The sequence below is a fragment of the Onthophagus taurus genome, chromosome 2, assembly GCF_036711975.1.
Source record: "Onthophagus taurus isolate NC chromosome 2, IU_Otau_3.0, whole genome shotgun sequence".
NCBI lineage: Eukaryota > Metazoa > Arthropoda > Insecta > Coleoptera > Scarabaeidae > Onthophagus > Onthophagus taurus.
In genome coordinates this window covers 11,793,601-11,816,206 of record NC_091967.1, presented here as the reverse complement: position 1 = coordinate 11,816,206, position 22,606 = coordinate 11,793,601, and the positions used below count along the sequence as shown (strand labels likewise).

The following is a 22,606-nucleotide window of genomic DNA, read 5'->3' as shown; positions in this document are numbered from 1 at the left end:
AAAACAATATTAATTAATCGGTATATTTGTTACATTTTTTTTTAAACAAGTTGACGTCCTTTAAAGTAATTGTAAACTCTATAACTGATTAAAAAAATGATTGAAAAATATTTCTTATTAACATTTAATTAGATATATATTTTATAAATTTTTGTAGTACAGCGCCACCTTTAATTCACCAGTTCAAATTCATCAAAAAGTTCATGTAGATGACATTTTCTATAAGAAAACCGTTAGATTAAGAAAATTAGAACAATAAATAATCTTATTTGTTTAATGAATAAAACTAAATATTTAATATAACATCATTACAGTATTCTTTTGTGTACAGATTTGTATTAAATCGTACGCGCCATCTAACGGAACGATCAAGCGTTATGCATTACTTTGATTCCTGTCCAATAGAGGCACAAAACTTGTGAATTACGGACTAATATAATATTGAAAAAATATTGCGAAAGCAAATAAAGAAGTTTTTCATAAACAATTCCTCTCAATAAAAATTTTGTACAACCCAATTCTTTTCTGCCTTCTATTTTTTTGATCTAATACAACCCAACCTGCGTTTTTATAAGTCTATTCACTAGGTGTGACTACCACTATAGTTTATAATCCAACGTATTATCCATGTACGTCATTTGTTAGAACAGTACAGTCACACATATATTGACTACAGTTGGAAGAGACCAGTTAACAATGTCCAAATAAGCAAAATCACTTTGAGGCAATTATGAGTCATTTATGAAGCAACAAGTTTTACCACGATTTTTGCCTAATCATTAAACATTTCCTGAATGCGCTAGCTCTTGGGATAGCTTTTAAGGCTCAGCTTTCTCATCACCTCATGCCCGGTCCTTATCTACTTGATATGGTTAGATAGTGGTAATCTGCCAGTTAGAATCACAAAGTATCCTGTAGATAATGAGGTATGCAGGATTATTTTAGCTGGCACTGCAGAGAATGCCCAAACCACTTCTGAAATCTGGTAATCCTCCTCGCCGAGTTTCCCCAATAGATTAGAGCCACTATAAAAATTTTATTGCTGTATTCCAAATTATCGGAAAAAGGCGATGCTGTCACTCTGTATGTTGAAAGAATCATCTCGACCAAATTTTATCAAAAAAATTTTTTGTCCCATGTGTAACTTTTGTGATATGTGATTTAGTTTAGGTTACATGGAACATCCGGTATAAACAAACATTTAATTAGGTTATCCAGTTATGGTCTTTAATTCACTTGTCAGTGGCTATGTTGGTTTAAGAATTAACCCATCGCATTTTCTCTTGTATCAATATTTTTTGTATGAAGAAAAATTTCAACTAACCAAGACGTTAAAAATCTTATCTACCCTCACAATAAGACCGTTTTATATCTATCTTTTCTGTTAATACAATCTAATCTATAATATTTGAAAAAAGAAAAAATATATTAACTAAACCATAATTTAATTATTTAATTTTATTAACAAAGATTTTAAATGAACGATAATAATTTTATACTCAAAAATAATAAAACCATTAAAAAATCTTTTTAAATACTTAACCAAAAATAACCTATTCTTCACTAATCTCGATAAGGATAGAAAGACCATTATGTTTTTTGCTGTCGGTTCAATGTCCCACTCCCGAACCGTCTACTTTAGACCTTTTTTGGCCTGCCTTGACTAAATAAACTCAAACCCAAACAGTTTTCGGATGACCTTCTAGCCGAAAGCGTCGAAGATTGTGGCTTGTGGTACAAACGTTTAAAATGCTAAAAAGATTAACACGTAGTAACACAACAACGAGTCCTGATAAAATTCACGTTTTCAAACCGGGATCTTATGTTTGGGCGAAAATGGATAGAAAATTTTGGCCAGGTATGTTCAAATTATAATTGTTTATAACACCAAAATACTATTTTTATGTACAGAATATTCGCTTTGAAGATTTATAACATAAACAAAATTTAGAATTAAAGTAACTTATTCTGTTAGACTTTTTATAATTTTCAAAAAAGAAACAATCGTCCAAATCTTCATTTTTACTACTGAATAGAGCACAGCGTTGCCATATATTCACGATTTGGCAGTAGAATGTCACCAGCTTTGAAATACTAACTTAAACAGGTACCCGGTGACCCTCTTTTTTTTCTCCCTAAATGAGTACGCATTGTTGTATCAAATTTAGATGGGGTAATATCGCGGTGTTGTCGTGTATCGTCGTCTTTGATTGTAGGTCACAGTATGAACATGAAAATGCATAAAAAATTGGACGAAAGATGAGCGTTTCCGAAAATTTTTTGTTTTAAAATCGGAACTAGATTGAATATAAGCATGAGTTTTACATTGTATAATTTTTTAGGCGTCCATAAAGAATTTGCAATTAAACAAGATATATTTATAATCATATAACATTTCATATCTAATTATAGTTTCCGTGAAATAATTTTTTATGTTTCTGAATTATGTCTCCTATTGAAGGTATTATCGTATCTCATCGAGATATCGGTATGGAAACAGCTGAAACAGGAAAATGTTGGGTGTTTTGGTTTGGAGATCATCGTGTTTCTAACGTAAGTCGTTCATTAAATAATAGATAAGGTCCAATAAAAGTCATTGTTTTTATTTTATTTAAGAAACATTGTTTGTATTTGTTTTAGGTATCTTGCAAGATATTAAAAGATTTCTGTCAGGAATACTTTAGGTACATTACAATACCAGAAATGTATTGCAAAAAGTGGGTTCAAGGGATTGCTGAATGTCTTAGGGTAAGAAGCTAGTTTAACATATAAATATATTAGGGATTACCTCAATTAATCTGACAATCCCTAGACGGCGAAACAATTCGGACAATTTTGCAAGTTTATCTTTTAATGGTTTCTAACTTATTCCTAAATTCATATTGATGAAATAACTCACTGAAAGCTTGCATCTTGCTTTTACATAGGTCATAATAAGAACCATTTGCAAGGTTTTTTCCGCCATTTTTTCCAAGGATGCTCAAAACAGTAAATAATACTTCTCTGGTTAGTCCATCAAGATCTCAGTTCTCCACCAACAACAGCAAACTAGGCATGTAGTATTGATTGATATGAGGCAACAAGTTTTGCCACGATTTTTAGTCTAATCATTAGAAAGACATTTCTCTGAATGCCATAGTTGTCCCAAGCACATCAACTTTGAAGGCTCATCGCCTCATGCCCAGTTATTATCTACTTGATATTGTTTGATAGTGGTACAAATAGATCTATGTAGAGGAATCTGCCAGCTGAAATCACAACGTGATTATTTTGGCTGGGTGGTACTGGAGCGAATGCTCAGACCAGTTCTAAAATCTGGTAATTTTTATCATGGCACTTCCTCGGAGGAGACAAACCTCGTAGTACTTTGTACAGTTTCTCTACAAACCACAGGATGAGGTTGCTGTAGCTTTTGAAGTGTTTTTTGGGTTACTGGGATTTAGTTGTACGCTTGCAGCAAGTCTATATGATGACCAACACTGTGATATTTTAGCTAAAATGGGGTAATTTTTAATTTCTAAATTTTGACATCCGCTAATCTTTGGAGGTATAAGCATCGAAATCTGATCGCAACCGATTATCCAAGAGTCGTATGGATGTGATGTCTTCTTCATTGTTTCAACTTGATGCTCTGCAAAACTTTTGAAGTTTTTATAATTTCATAGTATTTGGTGAAGATGTTGTGGAAATTGAATACTCTCTCATAACCTGCATATTCGACAGCCGTATTGCGTCTCCAGATTTTCAACGACTCATAGTGTCTGATTAGTCACTAATTGTGCATTTCGAGCAGTATCTGTAATGGCACAAGAAGTCAACCGCAATGATATGTTGTCGTGGCGAAGTCTCAGATGGAGAGTAAGTCTATCAAGTAATCGTTTTGTCACTGGCCTCTATCATATCCTTCTGGTTCCAAAAGTTTCAATAAAAAAACTTTTCAATAACATCGAATACAAAAAGTATGTACTTTTTTAGTCATTCTTTTCAGAAAATTATATGAGTCATATCTGTATCACTTGCATATCGTTTGATTCCTCTCATTAAAGGGATTTCTTTAATTTATTTAACATCTATTTTAGGAAATCGGTTTACCAGATACACAAACGCTATCAATACCAGATTTAAAAACTTGGGCTAAATCGAATTTAGAGAATGCTTACCTCACTAAATACTGTACGTTTTGAAACTAATTTAAGATTATTTGTTTAATTATTTAGCCTCATCAATTTTTTTCAGTTGTAACTAATTTTGTCAAATCTAAATTGGATAAAATTCGTTCTGAAAACTTAAAGCCAGCAAATGATGAATATGACACTTTCACTAGTCGTTGCATTCCATCAATGGAAAGCACAATGGAAACAGAATTTTCAGTCGCGTTGCCTGTAGAGGTCTCAAATCTTGAAGATAACATCGATAGTGTGAAAGAGTGTGCAAATCACATAGTTCGCCAAATCATCGCAGATTATAATATGGGGAAAATATCGACTCTTCGTATTTGTATGGGTTGTTATAGCGACAAAATATCGGATGAGCACCCCATATTTAATGGTTACTTTTGTACAGATTGCAACGTAAATTATTACAACTCCATTAGAGTTCATTTTAATGTTAGTTTGTTTTAGAAACGATTTAAAAAAACGTATTGTAAAATAGTCCCAAATTTAAAGAAGGTGCTTACCAATTTGAGATATATTCAACAAAAATAAATTAATATTACTTATTTTAGGAATATTGTACCGTTTGTGGATTTGCTGGAGATATGCTTGTATGCATGAATATAAAATGTAAATTGTAATTATCAAATTTCAAATATCCTCGAGATTTTTTTTTTTATTTCTATATTTTCTTTCAGTGTTTATTGCACAATTTGTATTCAAGATTTAGCTGAGGTAGATGCTTACGCAGTTCTTTCAAAAAAAAAGAAGTGGTTCTGTTTTCTTTGCGCTCCTAACAGAACGTGTAGAGGAGTTTTAGTACCAAGAGATGGTTGGGAAGATAATGTGATTATTAGATAACGCAAATTTTTATTATAATACATTTTGTTGTTATTTTAGGAGAACATGATCGTCCCAACCCAAAAGCAAGTTCTTTTTTCAAACAAATATAGCAATCAATCATCAGCATTCAAAGATAAGGAAAAGAAAGAAAGAAGGTCTTCTAACATAAAATTGAGTAAAATTTATGAGATATTTTTAAATCATCAACTTTATTTATTATTTTGAGTTTATCTTATTTTACGTCGTTATTTTTCAGTTTTATCAATCATCGAAACTTTTAAAAACAAATCGGGATTTCACTATTCCGGAAATTCCAATGAATGCATAGAAATAACTAAAAGTAATTATCCCGAAATGATGCAATTATTAACTTCGAGAAAAGCACCAAAAGAAAATTTATTTCAGAATGTTATGCCTATAAATGTGTTAATATGCGACCAAAGATCTAGAAGTGAGAATATATGCCCTACTAAAATAATGTGCGAATTTTATCAATTGATTAAATGTCTTAATCAAATTCAAGATGATCCTTGCTATTGGATATTTGAGTGGAGTAAAAATATAGATGTGTGCCAACGCGTTAATGTCACAAGGTAAATAAATAAATTTGAATGAGAAGAATATTAAGGAAATCTGGGCGTATTTATTTTAGGTTTTTAAAAGAATATCCAGTATCACATTTAGAACAAAGATTAATTTGGTGCAATTTTCCATTAGACACAGAAAATATAGATTTATGTTTTCGAAACATTTTATTCACTGGTAAGTTTAAGTTATTGCAATGATAATTAATAATTATATATTTGTAGAACCATTTTGTTACAAAGAACAACCAAAAATAAGCAATTTTAATGGCGATACAACAACATAATTAAGCATCAAGTTTATATTGGTTAAAAGATAGTAAATATTTTATAGTTTTAATAAATAAATAAATGTTCTATCGTTTTAATACTTAATGTGTAATGTGGAAAAAGTATTTTAATCATGATATCAACGATTAAAAGATACTGGAGTAAATAAATACTCTTTGAAGCAATTTGTTCCAAATATTCTTCACAATTGTAATAACTATTCAAGATATTAGAGTCTCTGCCTGCAGTATCTAGTCTTTTGCAAACAGTATTTGGTCTTCTATTTGCAGTGTCTTATATTTGGATGCAGCGTCTAGTCTTTTGCTAGCAATATCTAATCATTTTCCAGCAGTATCTAGTCTTTTCCAAGCAATAAGTAGTATCTATACACTCAATAGAGATATTACTATTGGAGTCTTCTACATGATGCCATTAAGATTGTTCCAGCAACACAAAAGTTGTGTACTGAACGCCAAAAAAAGTCAAAAGCAAAAAAAAGTGTCAAGCTTCATAATTGCTATGATATATATTTATTTGGACTTCCAATACTGGGATTTTAATAAGTGGTATGAACTTCGTGCTTAAAAAGTACTTGAACCTTGAATTTGCACAGGAAAAGCTGTTTTTGTTTTAATTAACAAAATCTGTACAATCCATAAGAGTGCACGAAAAGGAAGAAATGTTGAATCTAAAAATAGTAAAGACAAGGTTATTTCAATACTTTGGAAAGAGAATTAATAAATATTTGAAAGCGTTACTACAAAATCAATTTTGCTTTATTAATATATTGATTCATGTTCTTCATATTAAATTGAAACTTGAACAACAACGTTACGCGTACTTGTTTTATAAACATTATTATTGCAAAAAATTAAATAAATTGATTCTAACAGTAATGTTAAATATTCGAACACGCATTTCAACAACGAAACCATAATCGCCGAGGTCAAATAAATTGAGCTATGTTGAAATACAATATTAAACATGTTGAGTATGAATATATCTTTTAAAATGCTAAATGAATTTGAGTGAAGGTCAAAAAATCCATAAATATTAATCAGTATAAAAATTGTTTAACATTTTTGGAATAAAATTAGAAAAATGAGCGCCATCTGTTGCTAAATAAATTTGTAAAGAAGAAAACGGTAAATTAAGAGATATATTTTTTTCTTTTTAATAAATAAAAAGTTACCCAGCTTCATATAAATTGAAAATGAAATATTGTAAAAGTAATAATAATAAAAAATGAGATTAATATTATCAAAAAAACTTATCTTGAAAGATAAGCAGCGACCTCTACAATAACTAAATGTAACTTGCCAATATCCCAAACGTCAACGAGTGAATCACATTTAATTCCATACGTCTCTTCCCATTTACACCAAAACGACAGAAAAAAGGCTCCGTTTAAATACACACCTCAATTCATCAAAACAAAGAAAATAATAATCAACAATGAAAAGATGTTTTAAAAAATGTCAGCAAATAGTTTGTACCAATTCGGTTATAAAATGTGCGTGTGCAACATGGTATAGTGAAGTAGGAAAGCTGTGAGCGTTTCGTTTCTTCTTTCTGTGTAATTCGCAAACTTAAGGTTAAAAAAATTCGTAAATGAAACGATAATTCATCCCTGTTATTACCAAACGCACTCTAAATATAAAAAAGATATGGATTCGTTAAGAAAATGGTTTTATAGACCCAAGGTAAGCTACTTTTCTCCTTTTAGAAACATTCAACTTCCGTCCCTCACTTTATCGCGTGTTTTGCAATACACGGAAAAACTACTAATACAGAGTGTTTTAAAATTGAGTAATTTTATAATAAAATTAAGTACTTTTTTAGTAAAGAATTTAACAAATGTTTGTTAAACATGACGATAATACGACCGAATTAGCAATTTTTTTCCCTTGCTCCAGTCTACATTATCGTGGCTATGATAACATGATGATAACGTTATTATATTGTTAAATAAAAGTCAAGGTTCCATGTAAATTAAAATAAAAACAAAAGGAACACCATAACCTCAATTCTTTAACTTTCTCTTTGAATCCACTGGTTAAAAATGTAAAACAGTTTTTTCTCTGCTCCTCGCGCGTGTCATCATTTAATTCAATTCCACTTTCTTTTTCTTTTCACATCACAACCATTTATTAACGCATTTCTATTAATTAAGTACACCTAATTGTTTTGTTCTAATTTAATAAATTTATTTTAGAGGGATGATAAATCACTTTTGGCCCAATTTTTCTTTGCTGATGAAGCTTTAAACATCATAGCTGGCGAACTAGATAGTTTTGATGGAAGGAAAGATCCCGAAAGATGTTCTGCACTTGTTAATCAACTACGTCAATCACAAGATAAAGTCCTTACCATTACTAATTGTATTATGGATGATTTAATTGGAGATGAAAGAGCTAATCGCGATTTTAGAGTCAAATTTCCTGAGGATGTTTTACAAGAAAATTTAGCTGGACAACTTTGGTTTGGAGCTGAGGTAATTTTTCCATTTTACCTTGTATGTTTAATAAAATAAACCTGTGTAGTACCATAATTTTATTTTTATCTATAATCAATACAAAGGAGTCATCAAAAATATGTTTGCATGGTTGGCACTTAGGGTTTGAGTCAGTAAGCAACTTTTTCAGAGTAAGGTGGTCTTCCAGAACTTACTCTAATGCAGTTTACGCCTTTAACCATTTAAGGATAGAATATTTTCCAGATTGTCATATCTTTTTGTCTCTTGATTTTCAAAATAAGTTAAAATTAGTGAAAAAAGAAATTCAAAGTTTGCCTGATACTTAATCACAAGTTAACTCATTCATAAGAAAATCAAGAAAAGTATCATTGCACTACAAACATTTATTTACTCTTTTTTTAACATATAACAAATACAAAGAATAAATATGTATAATAAAAACATACATTTTCCTGCGCGCCAGATCCTCAGAAAGTGTAAGTGAGCTTACACATAGAGACATCCTACTGCAACCCAAGGTTTATATATTATATAAGAGGTTGCCTAGACTCCTATACTGCAATACTTTGATTTTAGTTTGTGGGCGAGGATGAAGAGCGGGAGTGTTTCGTGACGTAAGTGGCAGTGGATTGCGCGCGCAACCTCAAGCTCATGTTTAGTGAGAGATGAGGTGTCTTCTCTAGTATAACATAAATCAATTACTACTTTAGTTTCCCTCAATTATTTTATCATAAGTAAATTTATATCAAAAATTAAGTAGAATTATTTTCCGTTTTACTACCACAGTTAATTATATACCACACTAAATAAATTAAAGGAATTCAATTACATTATTTTAAAAATTTGAATTATTTTCTGCCAATGACGTAATGCGCAGTATGGTTGCGTATAAACCTAGACAACCTCTTATATACAAACCTTGACTGCAACCCACACATTACCTCTGGTTCATAATTATAGTCAACTTGAAGAAAACCCTGAAGTTTTTACTTCTTTTAATATAAGACTTACTTATATCCACAAATTGTAAAACTGTTTACATATCTTCATATTCGGAATTTTATCCTTTCGTAATTAATAATGTATTGATTGAATACGTGATATATTTATTTCAAATTATATTTACATGCCTTTTTCATATTGTCATTAGTGTCTGGCTGCTGGTTCATCAATAATGAACCGCGAAGTGGAAAGTGAATCAATGCGTCCTTTGGCAAAAGCATTAACGAAAAGTTTAGAAAATGTAAGAAATCTGTTACGCGAAACCTGCCTTCGTTGTAACCAACCCAATGGTCCCCTAAAATTGAACACCAACGAAGTTGTAACAGAACTACTTTTAGAAAGTTTAAAAATTTTTGACCGACTCTTTGCCGAATTTGAGCTATGTTATGTAAGCGCAATGGTACCCGTGAAAAGTACCCAAGAATACGAATTACAGCAACTAATTGGGGTACTTTTTTCCGAAACGCTTCAAAGAGCGCTTAAAATGGGTTTGTTAACGCAAGAAATGGTCGACGATTGCGATCCGGCTTTGATGTTTACAATTCCTCGTTTGGCGATCGTCAGTGGTCTATTAGTGTTTCCAAACGGTCCATTATCGATAGATAAACCGGTGGAGGAGATGAGTGAGATGTTTCGGCCGTTCAGGACGTTATTGCGTAAAATACGAGAATTGCTTTGGACGTTTACGCGACGCGAATTGTTCGTTTTGGAGAAGATCTTGTGTGATAACGAGACGAGCGCGGACTTTAAAGTGGCCGACTGTAACGCATCGGATGAATTTCTAATGGCCAATTACGGTAATTTGTGTAAAAGTTTCGTGCCGGACTGTAGCGTTAAGTTAAAAAAGAAAGATTCCAAAGAGTACCAAAGAAACCGTGATTACGATCATTTCCAATCGGAGAAATCCAAACCATCCACGTCGGGTTATTTAATTTCAAACACAGTCGATCATGATAAAATCGTAGCGGCGATTTCTTCACAATCGGATTTAGAACAGGATCAGCAGCTTAAAGTCGAATCATTACCAGATGACGATTCATTAGAAATTATTACCGAAGCGGCTGCTACTTTAAATTCAATACTAACCATTACTGACACGACGAAACCGTCGAAAAAGACGAAAATTACCTGCGCCAAACTACATTTAGAATCCCCGGACGATTCCGGAATATGCACCGAAAATACCAGTTTGGATCGTTCGCCAACGTTCGATTCAAACGACGCAAATGCGTGTTGTAGTTGTGTTTTACCGTCGAAAGTGTGTAATAAATCGAAAAAACGCGTTAACAATAATAACAGTAATTCGTTTAATAACGGGAACGTTAGTCGGACTTGCTCTAAAAATGTGCCTGGTACTAGTAAAACTCAAAAGTGCGGCTGTTTTAATAAGGGATATCGGGAAAATTGTCGAATTTCGGAAGATGATAGTTCTAGCGTGGTTAGCAGCGATAGTACCTCTTCGTTTAATAGCAATTCGGCAGATGATGAAGAAATTGCTATGGCCGTTCAAGCTGCCGAAATTGCTACTAGAAATGAAGTGAGATCTAAATTTAGGTAAGTGACTCATTTACAGGTTACACGATACATTCACAATATCAGTTTCAAGTTATTACGTTCCTCATTAATGAATAATTGTATCTGTCAGCTCACGAAATTAAAATCTGCGCACGTGAAACGTTAATCTAATCGATTTGCGTTCAACTCGCTATTTTTGTAAAGAAGGAGGAGGAATACGATTCTGAATTTGAAGCCAAAGGTTATTATTATGATTAGACATAAACTGTTCGCAAATGTGTTATTATTGATCCTTGACGGAAATGGGACAATTAATCTACATATGTTTAAGGGCACTTTCAAATTAATTGATTTTATAATAAACTTTTTTACGGCGTGTCACAAAAGTCCGGTAGCACGGTATTTTTATTGATAAACACAGAACGGAAGCAGCTAGAGACGTGAAATTTGGCATAAATTTTATTCAAACATTAATAAACAACTATGTACTTTGTTTTCATACAGCCGTGCAGATGTTTGAGGAATGCAGCCACCGTGGCGGAGAGGTATTCGACGTAAAGATCGTCCTTTGTCTTCTGAAAGGCGCGCTTCAGACTGTCGAGATTATTGTAGGGGAGTAGTACAGGCACTTGCTCTCAAGAACCGACCACACGGAAAAGTCTAGGGAGTTCAAATCAGGCGAGTAGAGAAGCCACTCCGGAGGTGATAATGGAATATTGTCCAGGGGCGTTGGTTAAAGTGTGACTGGCTCCAAGGAAGCACTTCCTTCATCAGAATCTCATCAAGGTACTTCTGGGAGTTGATCTTGACTCCCTGTTCCATCAAAGTATAGGTCTTTTGGATTTTCAGCCACGAAGCCCCAAACGATGTTTGACAATCACATTCATGGCTGATATTCAGCTTCATAGCCATGGACATTATTCTGTATACGCTTGACCATGGTGGGAGTCACGGTAGTTTTTGGTCTTCCACTTCTGGGATTAACGGATTGTGCATTGGATAAAAAATCTAGGGGAAATCTAGCTGATTTTTTCGATCGCCTTCTGAGACACACCTACGACGGACAGCATTAACTGAAAACGCACAAAGGAATCCTGTGGATTTTTGCAGGAGTCTTTACTAGCCAAATATAACTAACAAAGTTCCCACATCGCACAGTTATGCTCCCGGACTTTTGTGACACCATGCAATATTGTGTACAATTTTTGATCAGAAAAATATGGAAAATCTCTTGAAATTGGCGCTCTTATAAATTTATATTCCTCTTTTTAACATCTACTTGCTTCATGTATAAAGCGTGTATCTGATCAATAATATCTGAATATATTAAGTATCACAAAGAGAAAACGTTTGTTTGCTTTTGGACGCTAATTGGTTAATAAAACATAGATATTTTTGCAATTATGGATGATTATATTTGTTACGCTTAGTTTCTTCCATCAGCTTCAACGCAAAACATGTGTCATCTTCGGGAAACGTGTTTTGCCCCCAAGGCTATTGTACAGATCAATTATTTTTTTATAGCTTTCATCATATCCTCCCGAGATCGCGTTAAACCTAAATAAACAAATTATGGTTCCATGATTAAAAAAAAAGAAATAATAATAAATAACTATTTCGCTGATTATTAGAAATTTAAATAGAATTAAATTTATATATATTTTTTTTTAATTTTAGATCAAGTGAAGATTTGATCCACCGCCTTTACGTTTGTATAGCAGGTGTAGCGGATCAACTTCAAACAAATTTCGCAAGCGACCTTCGCAACATCCTTAAATCGGTATTCTTAATGAACGTCTCCAACGATCCGGATCCATCGCGACAAACTGATTCCATAGAATATCACCCGACGGATAACGAAGTAATCGAAAACGAAGAGTTTTCCGTCGACCCAGACATCCTCGCCCAAGAAGCCCTTTTCGATACAGTTTATTTTCAAATAAACGACGATGGAAGCTATGACGGTAATGCTTTAACGGATCAAACGGTTGAAGATGTCGGTAGAAGTGCCGTCGTTGAGGGTATTATAGAAAACGGCGAAAGGAGCGTTGATGGAAGGAACGTTGTTCCGGTGGAAGCAGGGGTTGGTCCGGAAAGGCCGCCAATTTGGATACCGGATGTCGAAGCGCCGAAATGTATGAGTTGTGGGTCAAATTTCACCGTCGTTAAAAGACGACATCACTGCCGGAATTGCGGAAAGGTTTTTTGTTCGCGATGTTCGTCCAACAACGTTCCTCTGCCGAAATTCGGACATACAAAACCGGTTCGGGTCTGCAATAAGTGCTTTTTGTACCATCTGGCGCCTTTTACCATGTGAGATTAAAAACAAGTTAAGAGAAAGAAAGAAAGAAATCATAAAAAAAATAAAATGGGAGTAAGACATAATAAAAAAACCGGATGTTCTGCTATTTTTTGTAAATTTCTTTTATATTGTGCAATTTGTGAATGGATTTTGTGTTTATTTTAATTTCAAAGCTTTAAGTACTTAATGTGTTTGTGACATGTGCGTTTTTACAACGAAAAATCTTGATTTGCAACCACACAGAAAATAGCCCAAATCAATAAAAACTAAAAATTTCTTTTTGATATATTAATATTTCTCTAATACATATTAATATATTAAAAACATTTTTAGGTCCATTTCAACCTTCAGTATACATTAAGTGAAAACCATTGCACAATTAATATAAAATCTCATTTATAACGTAGAAATTTTTATTTAGAAAATTGTATATTTTCTTAACAAAAGAAAACAGTACTTAAAAAAAATCAAATTTGATTTGTTAAATTTACGATTATGTGCTTAAAGAAACGTACTTTGAACTTTGACAACAGAATAAGACTACAACACCTTTCTTAAAAGTTGTAAATAAATCTAATCCTTAAAAACGATAAAATAAAGAAAAACTTGAAAAAGTGATCGTGATTCAGCTAATGAAAAAACTAAGCTTTAAGGCAATTTCAAACAAAGTTCTTCTTCAATCTTCTTTTAACTTGAAAAAAACTTCTTAAATATAAATTACTGTACATAAAGCTATAGTGTGATTTAACCGTTAAATAAAATAAAAAAATATATAGGGTGTTTCAGATTATCACTATATTACAGAGAATTTGGAAACAATAAGAGATATTGATATACAAATCTTTCTTGTAACGAAATAGGTTTTTAATAAAATTATGCTAAAGCTTTTTGTATTGACAATCGCAAATCATTCATAAAGATATCATGCTTTGAAGTTAAATTTTTAAAGTTATCAACATATTATTTTTTGAATTTGGTATATTTATTCTATAGGGTTATGTTTCCAAATTTCCAATTCTGTAATCTCAGAGAAATGATCAATTTCGGTCCGATTTTTAAAATTGTTTTTGTACACATTATTGAAAAGAGTTACAAATATGTTTGTCGGTCATGTTCATCATGTACCACGAATATTGTTGCCTAATTATTCGCATCCAGCGGAAAAGCACAACTCAAACATTTCAAAATCGCATAGATATGTATGGAAATAATAATTTCAGAATTCTCAGCTAACGTTTCTGCGTTATGAAAGAACCATTTAATATTTTTTAATGGTAATCTAACACATCCAGTCACATCATGTACCATAACATTTTGGAAGTTACTCACAAGTTTTGACGCTATGATGAGTGGAGTATTCGACGACGAATTCTATAAATTCTGATAATTTCTGCAAAATCCTCTCCCATTCTGCAACCTCCATTGTCTAGACACCTTCAAGATTTTAAAATCATCCATGACATGATACTCTCAAGCGACTGTTCCATCAAGGGTCCGAAAATCTTTCTGAGGACATTACGTACTTTGACTTCTCCTGGTTCCTGACTTCTCTTTGCAACTTGTTCCAGTGCGATGAAGCATTCCTCCGCGTTTCTTTCTACAACTCATAATTTCAATATCATCGGCGTATTCCAGCAGTTCTTTCGATAAAAGATTGTGCCGTCCCATCTTATTCGAATTTCTCTGATTACCTTTTCCTGGATGGATTGTTAAGTGGAATTGAATTAGAATTATTTAAAATCGCTATCGTTTCAAAATTTTCTATAGTAAATCAATTATCTGAGACACCCTACGCAATAAATTAGATTAAATTCGAAAAAAAAACGTTTTTACGATATAAAATGTGTTTCTGATTTAACCGTTGGTTGTGAAAACATCCGTTGTACTTTAATAATTATTATATCTTTTGTTTAGCACTTACAAAGGACAAACACCAAAAAAAAAGAAAAAAGAAACATTCTAACAGTGAGATTTTTGGATGAATAAACTAATCTGTTTTTAAACCAAGTACTTAGCGATCTGTACGTAAAAAAATACCTTCAATAGAGCGTTTCTGCATTTAAAATGTATTTAAAAATTTGTGACAAACGATTAATGTCTAATTATTAGACAACGTTTTTCTTTTCCATCTTTTTTTGTGTTCTTAGGACGACGCAGTACAAAACATCCGAAAAATATTAAAAGGAAGGTTTTAGAATGATAATAAAAAAATAATGACCGAACGTTTCTCCTTGCCTTAGCCGATTATTGTTTAATTGTACTGAAATATTTTGTGATAAACGTGTATATTTTTATTTAAGGGTTTTGGGGATTATTCATATCTCTAATAAACTAATTTTTACTTAATTTTTTTCGTTTTAAAAAATATCTCCAACAAGTTATTGATCTAACTATCTAAGGAAACTCATTTCCCTTTATTTCCAAAACGTCACATTTTCCATCATTTATTTCCTTGTTCGCTGACGTTAATCTTGAACGTTTTGTATTAAACTTTTTAAACATCTTTTTTATTAGTAAAAAAAAATCATGGATGATCCTGACTTAGGAGAATTAAACGATGCTCAAGAAGAAGGTGAGGATGATTTGGATCCAACAGATCCAGATTATCCTTTTCTTGTTATTGAAAGACACTATAATAAGGTAAAAGAAAGATTTATTGTTTCAAATTTTTTTGTAATAAAATTTTTTATAATAGACTGTGACTGAACTTGAACAAAATCCGGAATTAATACAATACGCCGAAGAATTCACCAGAGTTTTTGAAGCTTTGTTTAGAACTCACGAAAGCGAAAAAGCTTTAACGGAAAAATGCGAAGAACTCGAGATGAAAATCGCTGATGATGAGAACCAAATCGAACTCGCTAAAGAATTAGCGAAAACCGATAGCAAAACGATTAATGACTTGAAAGATCAAATTAAATATGCTTGGAAAATGTGCGATGGTGCTCACTCAAGAGAACAAACCGCTCAAGAAATCATTGATAATTTAAGAAAGCAAATCGATGGGTTAAATGCTGAGATTGAATTTAAGAATCGGATGGGGCAAGAAGAAGAGTAAAAACTAAATATATATTTTTAAATTGAGCGATAAAGAAAAAATTTATTAATTTTCCAGACAAACGGAAGTAAGCAAACACAAAGATGGACTACAAAGAGAAAGAGATAAATTGCAATCTGAAGTCGCGAAAGTAACCGAAAAATTAACCCACGCTTTAAGTTATCAAGAAGAATTGGAAAGAAGAACTTCCCTCGCGGATTTAAAATTAAACGAATTTGCCGAACAAGTTGAAGTAATCAAGAAATTTTTAATCATTTTGGTTTAAACATATTAAAATAATTTTTTTTAAGGAACAAAACGTTGAAATAACACGTTTAAAAAAAAATAGAGATCAATTAGACAGTGATATACAAGAATATATGCAAACGATCGAAAAGAAAGATGGCGATATTAGTACCTTAAATGATACGATAACTTCTTTACAAAAATCTTTATCTAAAGCAGAGATGCATATAGCAACACAAAAAGTTAACACTGATAAAGCAATGAAAGAATACGATGAGATGTCAAAGAAAACGGCAAAAATGCAAGACGATTGGGATAATCTCTGTTTTAATCATGAAAAATTAAAAAAAGAGTTACTCCAAAAATCGACTGAAATTCGGGTATTTTACTTTTTTTGAAATTATTAAAAAATTGAAACATTATTAAAACCTTCCTTTTCAGATGAAAGACGATGAAACTGCAAAACAAAGAAACGAATTATGGAAATTAAGTAAATCAAAAGATCAAGCAGACCACAAACTACAAAAAATGGAACAAGATCGAGCTGATAGTAATATCGAAAAAGATAAACTTCGACAATCTATAGCGAATATGACGAGAGAAATCGAACTTATGAAACGATCTTCTGATCAAGACAAACGAACGTTAGATCAAACAATGCGAGAAAAAGATGTTATGACTAAGAATATAACGAGAATGCAAGGTTTAATTTTTGTTTTAATTTTAAAATTTGATTCGTTAAATTATTTCATTCTTCTCATTAGCCGTTGCAAAGGATCATGTTAAATTAATTAAAATTCAAGAACAAGCCAGAAGAAAATTAGCAGAAGAAATCGATAATCACATCATGGAAGGGAATAAAAGACTTAAACAAATCGGTTATTTGGAGAACGAACGCGATCGTATGGTAGACGAGCAATTAGATTTAACGAAACAAATTGAAGATTTTATGGACGAACAAAAAATGAAAAAGGTAGAGGTTTATGAATTAAAGAAAAATATTGCCGAACAAGAAAATAAAATGCGGATGCAATTGAATCTTTTTGATGCCGTTCGTGCGGAAAGAAACGCTTTGATAAAAACTTTACAAGAATCGAACGCAGAAACTGCAGAGTTAAAGGGAAAACTTAAAATAAGTACTCATCAAACCGAACAGCTTAAAGAAGATATTTCTATGAAGGAACAACTGTTTATAAAAGAAGAGATGATTTTAAGGAAAGTCAATAAAGAAAAAGAAAATTTGAGGTAAATATTAATTTGTTTCTAGTTAAAAAAAAATATATTGAAGTGTTTAAATCAGAGTTGACTTGGATAATGCTAACGAAGCAGTAAGAAGCTTAAAACAAGAGATTGCTGAGATGAAAGCTGAAGAAAAACGACTCCATAAAGTCATTATGGTAACTTAATAATTTGCGATAATCATATAATTAATATTAACTTCAAACAATTTCTTTTAAGACTGCCGATAGATTAACACGCCAACAAGCTAAAGATTTAGACCAATTAATGAACGAACGAGATATTTTAGGTTCCCAACTCGTAAGAAGAAATGACGAATTAGCTTTATTATACGAAAAAGTAAAAATTCTCGAAACCACTTTACACAGAGGTAAGATAAGTTTAATTAAAAAGATCAGATTGACATTCAAATCTTATTAGGGGAAGCCCAATACGATCAAAGATTGGAAGATATTCGACTTTTAAAAACAGAAATTCGTCGGTTGCGTCAAGATAAGGGCTTACTGACTAAAAGCATTTCGAACATGACCGATTTACGCCAAGAAGTGTTCCATTTGCAAAGGGATTTAGTCAAAGAACGTTTAAAGTGTAAAGCTCTTGAAGAAGAATTACAAAATCCTATGAATATTCATCGATGGAGGAAACTTGAAGGTTCCGATCCGGAACTATATGAATTATTACAAAGATTACAATTACTTCAAAAGTAAGTTATTAAAACATATTGTATAAGTTAATGAACCAGTTTGGTAACACTGTACTATATTATATGGTGTAGAGAAAGGTTTGTAAATTTCGAAGGGGTTCAATACTATTGTAAATTTGTTAAACTTTGTTGTAAAAAGTAATGAGACTGAATTTTTTTCTTTGAAAAGAATTATAATTCAATTTTGTCTCCCTCAAAATAACTTCTTTCTGAAGTCAGACAGCGCTGGAGACGCTTTTTCCAATCCTCATAGCAGTGCTGGAACTCTGATACTGGAATAGCCTTCAGCTGGTCGGTTACAGCCGTTTAAATATTTTCACAAGGAAAAAGTCACAAGGACTCAAGTCAGGCGAATAAGGAGGATGAGGAACTACAGGAATGTTTTTACTTTCGTTTGTTGAAATTGCTGTGTGACAAGACGCATTATCGTGATGCAATACCCAGTTGTTCTTGACGTTTGGTCTCACGCAAATGATCCTTTTTCGTAGTTTTTCAAGAACCTCTCATTAAAAGTGTTAATTGACCATTTTGCCTTGAGGCACAAACTATTTGTGGATGATTCTCTGGTTATCGAAAAAACAAATCAGCATGCATTTGATCTTCGACTTGCTCATTCTTGCTTTTTTTGCAAAAAATTTAAATCTTTAGACTTGTTTCAGGGATTTTTCCATAAATCGTTTATTATGATTTTATCGCCTATATCCGTTACTTTACGGACCTACTGTATACTGTGTAATTACGGTGCCAGAGGCCGCCTAAGATACAAAATTTTCGGTAAAGCTCTTTTGACACCTATAGACATAAAGCAGTACTAAGGTTCATTAAGGATCTACATTTGGCCTATCTTTTGGAGGACTAAAGTTACAATAGATGTTATAGGTTGCGGCGACGAGAGGGGCCATTCTCCTCAGCCCCGTTGCAATGATAATAATATCACTAGAACTAAAAACATTCGTGTTTAGCCATATCTCTTTAGATGGCTAAACCCGAATATTTCTAGTTCTAGGTTTAGTGTTCTACTTTTAATTCAATAAAAATTTATAACTACATATTTTGACCATATCTTGACGTTGAATATGAGAATTGTTATTATTGCCTGTCAACAATATCGAATCTTTATACAGGGCTTCCCAAAACACCCGGGACGGAGCTATAAGTTTTGAACGAGTACAGAAAAAAATTTGGGAATCACTAAAGAGTCATAAAAACTACATTCTTAGATAGTTTAGAATTTCCATGCAATGTGGAGTTTTTTAAGGCGATGACATTTTTAAATAGCAACCCATGTTAAGTTTTACCTTATTTTAAAGGTAATGAAAAAAGAAACAGAACCCCATAAACCAAGACTGTTGATTTAGAAATCGGTGGTCGTTGACGAAAAGAATCATTGAAGACATGCCGCACTTCATCGTAAGATCTTGTTCTATCCCCAAAGCCATGAATCATTAAAAGAGCGATTCTTTCTTTTTCGGTCAGTTTTTGCGCCATTTTTTAGAGTTACTAAAAGTGAAATTTAGAAAACAAGTATGTTGAAAACAGTCGAAAGAAAACCTCATAATTCTTAAAAGAATTAAGATATCGGGTTTTGGATCATGGGGTTGTGTTTCTTTTTTCATTACTTTTAAAATAAGCTAAAACTCGACTATTTAAAAATGTAGGGGTGCTCGTCCCCTAAAAAAATTCCACATTGCATGAAGTTCTAAACTATCTAGGGGTGTAGTTTTTATTACTCTTTAGTGATCCCCAAATTTTCAAATTTTTTTCTTCACTCGTTCAAAACTTATAGCTCCGTCCCGCGAGTTTTGGGAAGCTCTGTATACATTTAAATGTTGTTTGAAACAGCTACCCAAAAAAAGATCGAGTTTGTGCGAAATTATAAATTTAAATTGCATGGACTGGTAGTGTGTTAAAAAAAAGTTTAATTCCAACAGAATTTGTAATTTGGGGTTATATTACCATAGTCCATATTATTCTAAATTCTTTTTTTATATTTAGGAGACTTTTAAGACAATCTGAACAAGCTATAGAACGTGAAAGACAATTAAAAGAAGTAGAAAGATTATATTTGAATTTAAGAAACGTAGTTGAGCGTCAACCAGGTCCTGAGGTTATGGATCAGCTGTCAAAAACACAACGAACGCTGACTATGAACTTAAACAAAATGAAGGTCGGTAAAGTAGAAATCAACATCTAAAACATTTAAAAAAGAAAATCCCTAAATAATCAATAAAATTTCTATTTTTTTTTTTAGTGTTTAGCATCCGAATTAAATATGACTGAATTACAAAATATGGAATATAAATTGGAAGTTGAAAAATTACGCGAAGATGTTAAAGATATAAAACGAAAATATTTAAAAGCAAAGAAATTAAAGTGTACATGTCGACGTACTGCGGCCATTGAAGAAACTAGTAAGACAAGTTGTTCGCAAGGCGACGAGGTGAAATTTGCCGGTGGTGGATTTCGAATGTCTGTAACAAGTGTGAATTAATTTGTTTTAACCAAAAAAAATAAAACAAGTAATCAATTTGAGTGCGGGATTTCAACAGTGTTCGGTGTTTTTATTTTACGTACGAAAAAATCGCGTCGTTTTTTTAGGTTAAAAATGCCAAAATCGTTGGAGGTTTGTGTTGATAATTTTGAGTCTGCGATGGCCGCTTTTGCCGGCGGTGCAGCACGCATTGAATTGTGTTCAGCACTATCAGAGGGCGGTTTAACACCAACTCCTGGACTTTTGATGCAAATCCAAAATGCAAATCCCACAAACATCCCCATCTTTTGTATGTTGAGGTGTCGCGGTGGAAATTTCATTTACACACCCGAAGAGATTGAAATTATGAGGGAAGATGCAAAAGTATTAAGAAAATACAAAACCGACGGTTTCGTTTTTGGGGCATTACTCGAAAACGGTGATGTCGATATGAAAACATCAAGGGAAATTATAAAAACTTGTTTTCCATTACCGGTTACGTTCCATCGTGCTTTTGATTTAGTAAGAAAGCCTACTATCGAAATAGAGGTTATTATCGATTTAGGATTTACAAGGATTTTGACGAGTGGGAAACAAGAAAATGCTCAAATAGGAGTCAAATTGATTAAGAAATTAATGGAACAAGTTGGAAATCGTATTATAATAATGCCAGGGGGTGGAATAACTGTAGATAACTTAAAATTTATTATTGATAACACCGAAGCTACTGAATATCATGGTTCATTTTCAAAACGCAAACCTTTGGGAGATGATCCTAACACTCAAAGTGAGGAGGAAAAAAAACCTTTGGAACCGTTATATTTAACTGATGAGCAATTAGTTGCTCAAGCTGTTGAAATTCTTCGACATAATTAAATGCTAAATTAATTCGCTCTAATCCTGTCTGTACAAATAAAAAAAAATATAACTGAATGTTGTTGTTGATAAAGTACGAAAAAATTATTTAATTAACAATAGTATTTGAACAATGCACAAAGTTGTTTAATAAATTAACTACAAAAATTCAACTGACATAACCTAACTGAATGTTTAAATGTTAACGTTTTGGTTAAATCTAAAAATAGGACCTAACATCATTCTAGTTTTTAAGTGGATATTAGAGTGTAAAGAGAGAACGAGTTTGTCGCGTCGCAATTCGATAAATTGCAGGATATATTTTTCGAATGTGTATGTACTAAAAATTGGATATGCATATTTTTAAATTAACTGTATTTTCGGAACTAACTATGTATATCACACGTATTAACTTACTAATTAAGAGATTAAGTTATATTGTTTATTTCGAGATGGATACTTATTGAGTATTAATGAAGTTTATATGGGGCTTATATTTCCAGTTTATGTGATCAAAAAATAAAATACAAATTGTTGTTCTAAGAATATATTTATTTGGCTTTGTTTTCAAAATCTTTTGATGACCCGTAATAATTTTAAGAAACTTTGAACTATGCAAAATTTGCCTGAAAGATTTGATTTTGAAGCTTGATATTACTGCAGTTTCCTTTGGTGATCTAATGAAAATGAGAATCTTTAAAAGAATTACAAGAACCAGAAAATGAAAAGGCATACAAATGTGTACTTAATCAATTAAGAAAGGATTTTTTGTAAGTAGTATAAAAAATTATTTGAACAAAATTTAAATGTTGGGTTGTAATGATATATTTTACAGGGATATGGCTGGAGAGAAATCCAACACAACAATTATTATACATCATTTTAAAGAGAAAGCTTTGAGCTTTAAGTT

The 22,606-nt window shown here is 32.2% G+C and overlaps 4 protein-coding genes across 5 annotated transcripts; all 4 read left to right on the top strand.

Annotated features, from left to right (window-relative positions):
* The first annotated feature begins 1,662 nt into the window (after window positions 1–1,662).
* Window positions 1,663–5,938, top strand: LOC111426041 (DNA (cytosine-5)-methyltransferase 3B-like). 2 transcript variants are annotated; one of them, XM_023060381.2, is made up of 12 exons: window positions 1,666–1,858; window positions 2,462–2,553; window positions 2,641–2,748; window positions 4,080–4,173; window positions 4,237–4,571; window positions 4,623–4,670; window positions 4,727–4,791; window positions 4,853–5,000; window positions 5,055–5,172; window positions 5,254–5,590; window positions 5,650–5,759; window positions 5,807–5,938. In XM_023060381.2, exons 1-12 carry the CDS (start codon window positions 1,750–1,752, stop codon window positions 5,866–5,868), a joined length of 1,626 nt encoding a protein of 541 aa, XP_022916149.1. In that variant the 5' UTR covers window positions 1,666–1,749; the 3' UTR covers window positions 5,869–5,938. The 2 variants fall into 2 exon arrangements, with proteins under 2 accessions (XP_022916151.1, XP_022916149.1); XM_023060383.2 differs by lacking the exons at window positions 5,650–5,759; window positions 5,807–5,938 and having other exon boundaries at window positions 1,663–1,858; window positions 5,254–5,337; window positions 5,403–5,540.
* Window positions 5,939–7,156: 1,218 nt separating this feature from the next.
* On the top strand, window positions 7,157–15,492 carry LOC111425819 (lateral signaling target protein 2 homolog). Its single transcript, XM_023060076.2, has 4 exons — window positions 7,157–7,554; window positions 8,067–8,345; window positions 9,478–10,883; window positions 12,522–15,492. Exons 1-4 carry the CDS (start codon window positions 7,519–7,521, stop codon window positions 13,159–13,161), a joined length of 2,361 nt encoding a protein of 786 aa, XP_022915844.1. The 5' UTR covers window positions 7,157–7,518; the 3' UTR covers window positions 13,162–15,492.
* Window positions 15,493–15,562: 70 nt separating this feature from the next.
* LOC111425818 (cilia- and flagella-associated protein 58-like) lies at window positions 15,563–20,922 on the top strand. Its single transcript, XM_023060075.2, has 11 exons — window positions 15,563–15,786; window positions 15,842–16,200; window positions 16,262–16,436; window positions 16,495–16,809; window positions 16,871–17,132; window positions 17,194–17,674; window positions 17,730–17,826; window positions 17,888–18,038; window positions 18,089–18,371; window positions 20,367–20,538; window positions 20,623–20,922. Exons 1-11 carry the CDS (start codon window positions 15,673–15,675, stop codon window positions 20,860–20,862), a joined length of 2,649 nt encoding a protein of 882 aa, XP_022915843.1. The 5' UTR covers window positions 15,563–15,672; the 3' UTR covers window positions 20,863–20,922.
* Window positions 20,827–22,246, top strand: LOC111425820 (copper homeostasis protein cutC homolog). Its single transcript, XM_023060078.2, has one exon. The coding sequence runs from the start codon at window positions 20,977–20,979 to the stop codon at window positions 21,715–21,717; it is 741 nt and encodes a 246-aa protein (XP_022915846.2). The 5' UTR covers window positions 20,827–20,976; the 3' UTR covers window positions 21,718–22,246.
* The last annotated feature ends 360 nt before the right edge of the window (window positions 22,247–22,606 follow it).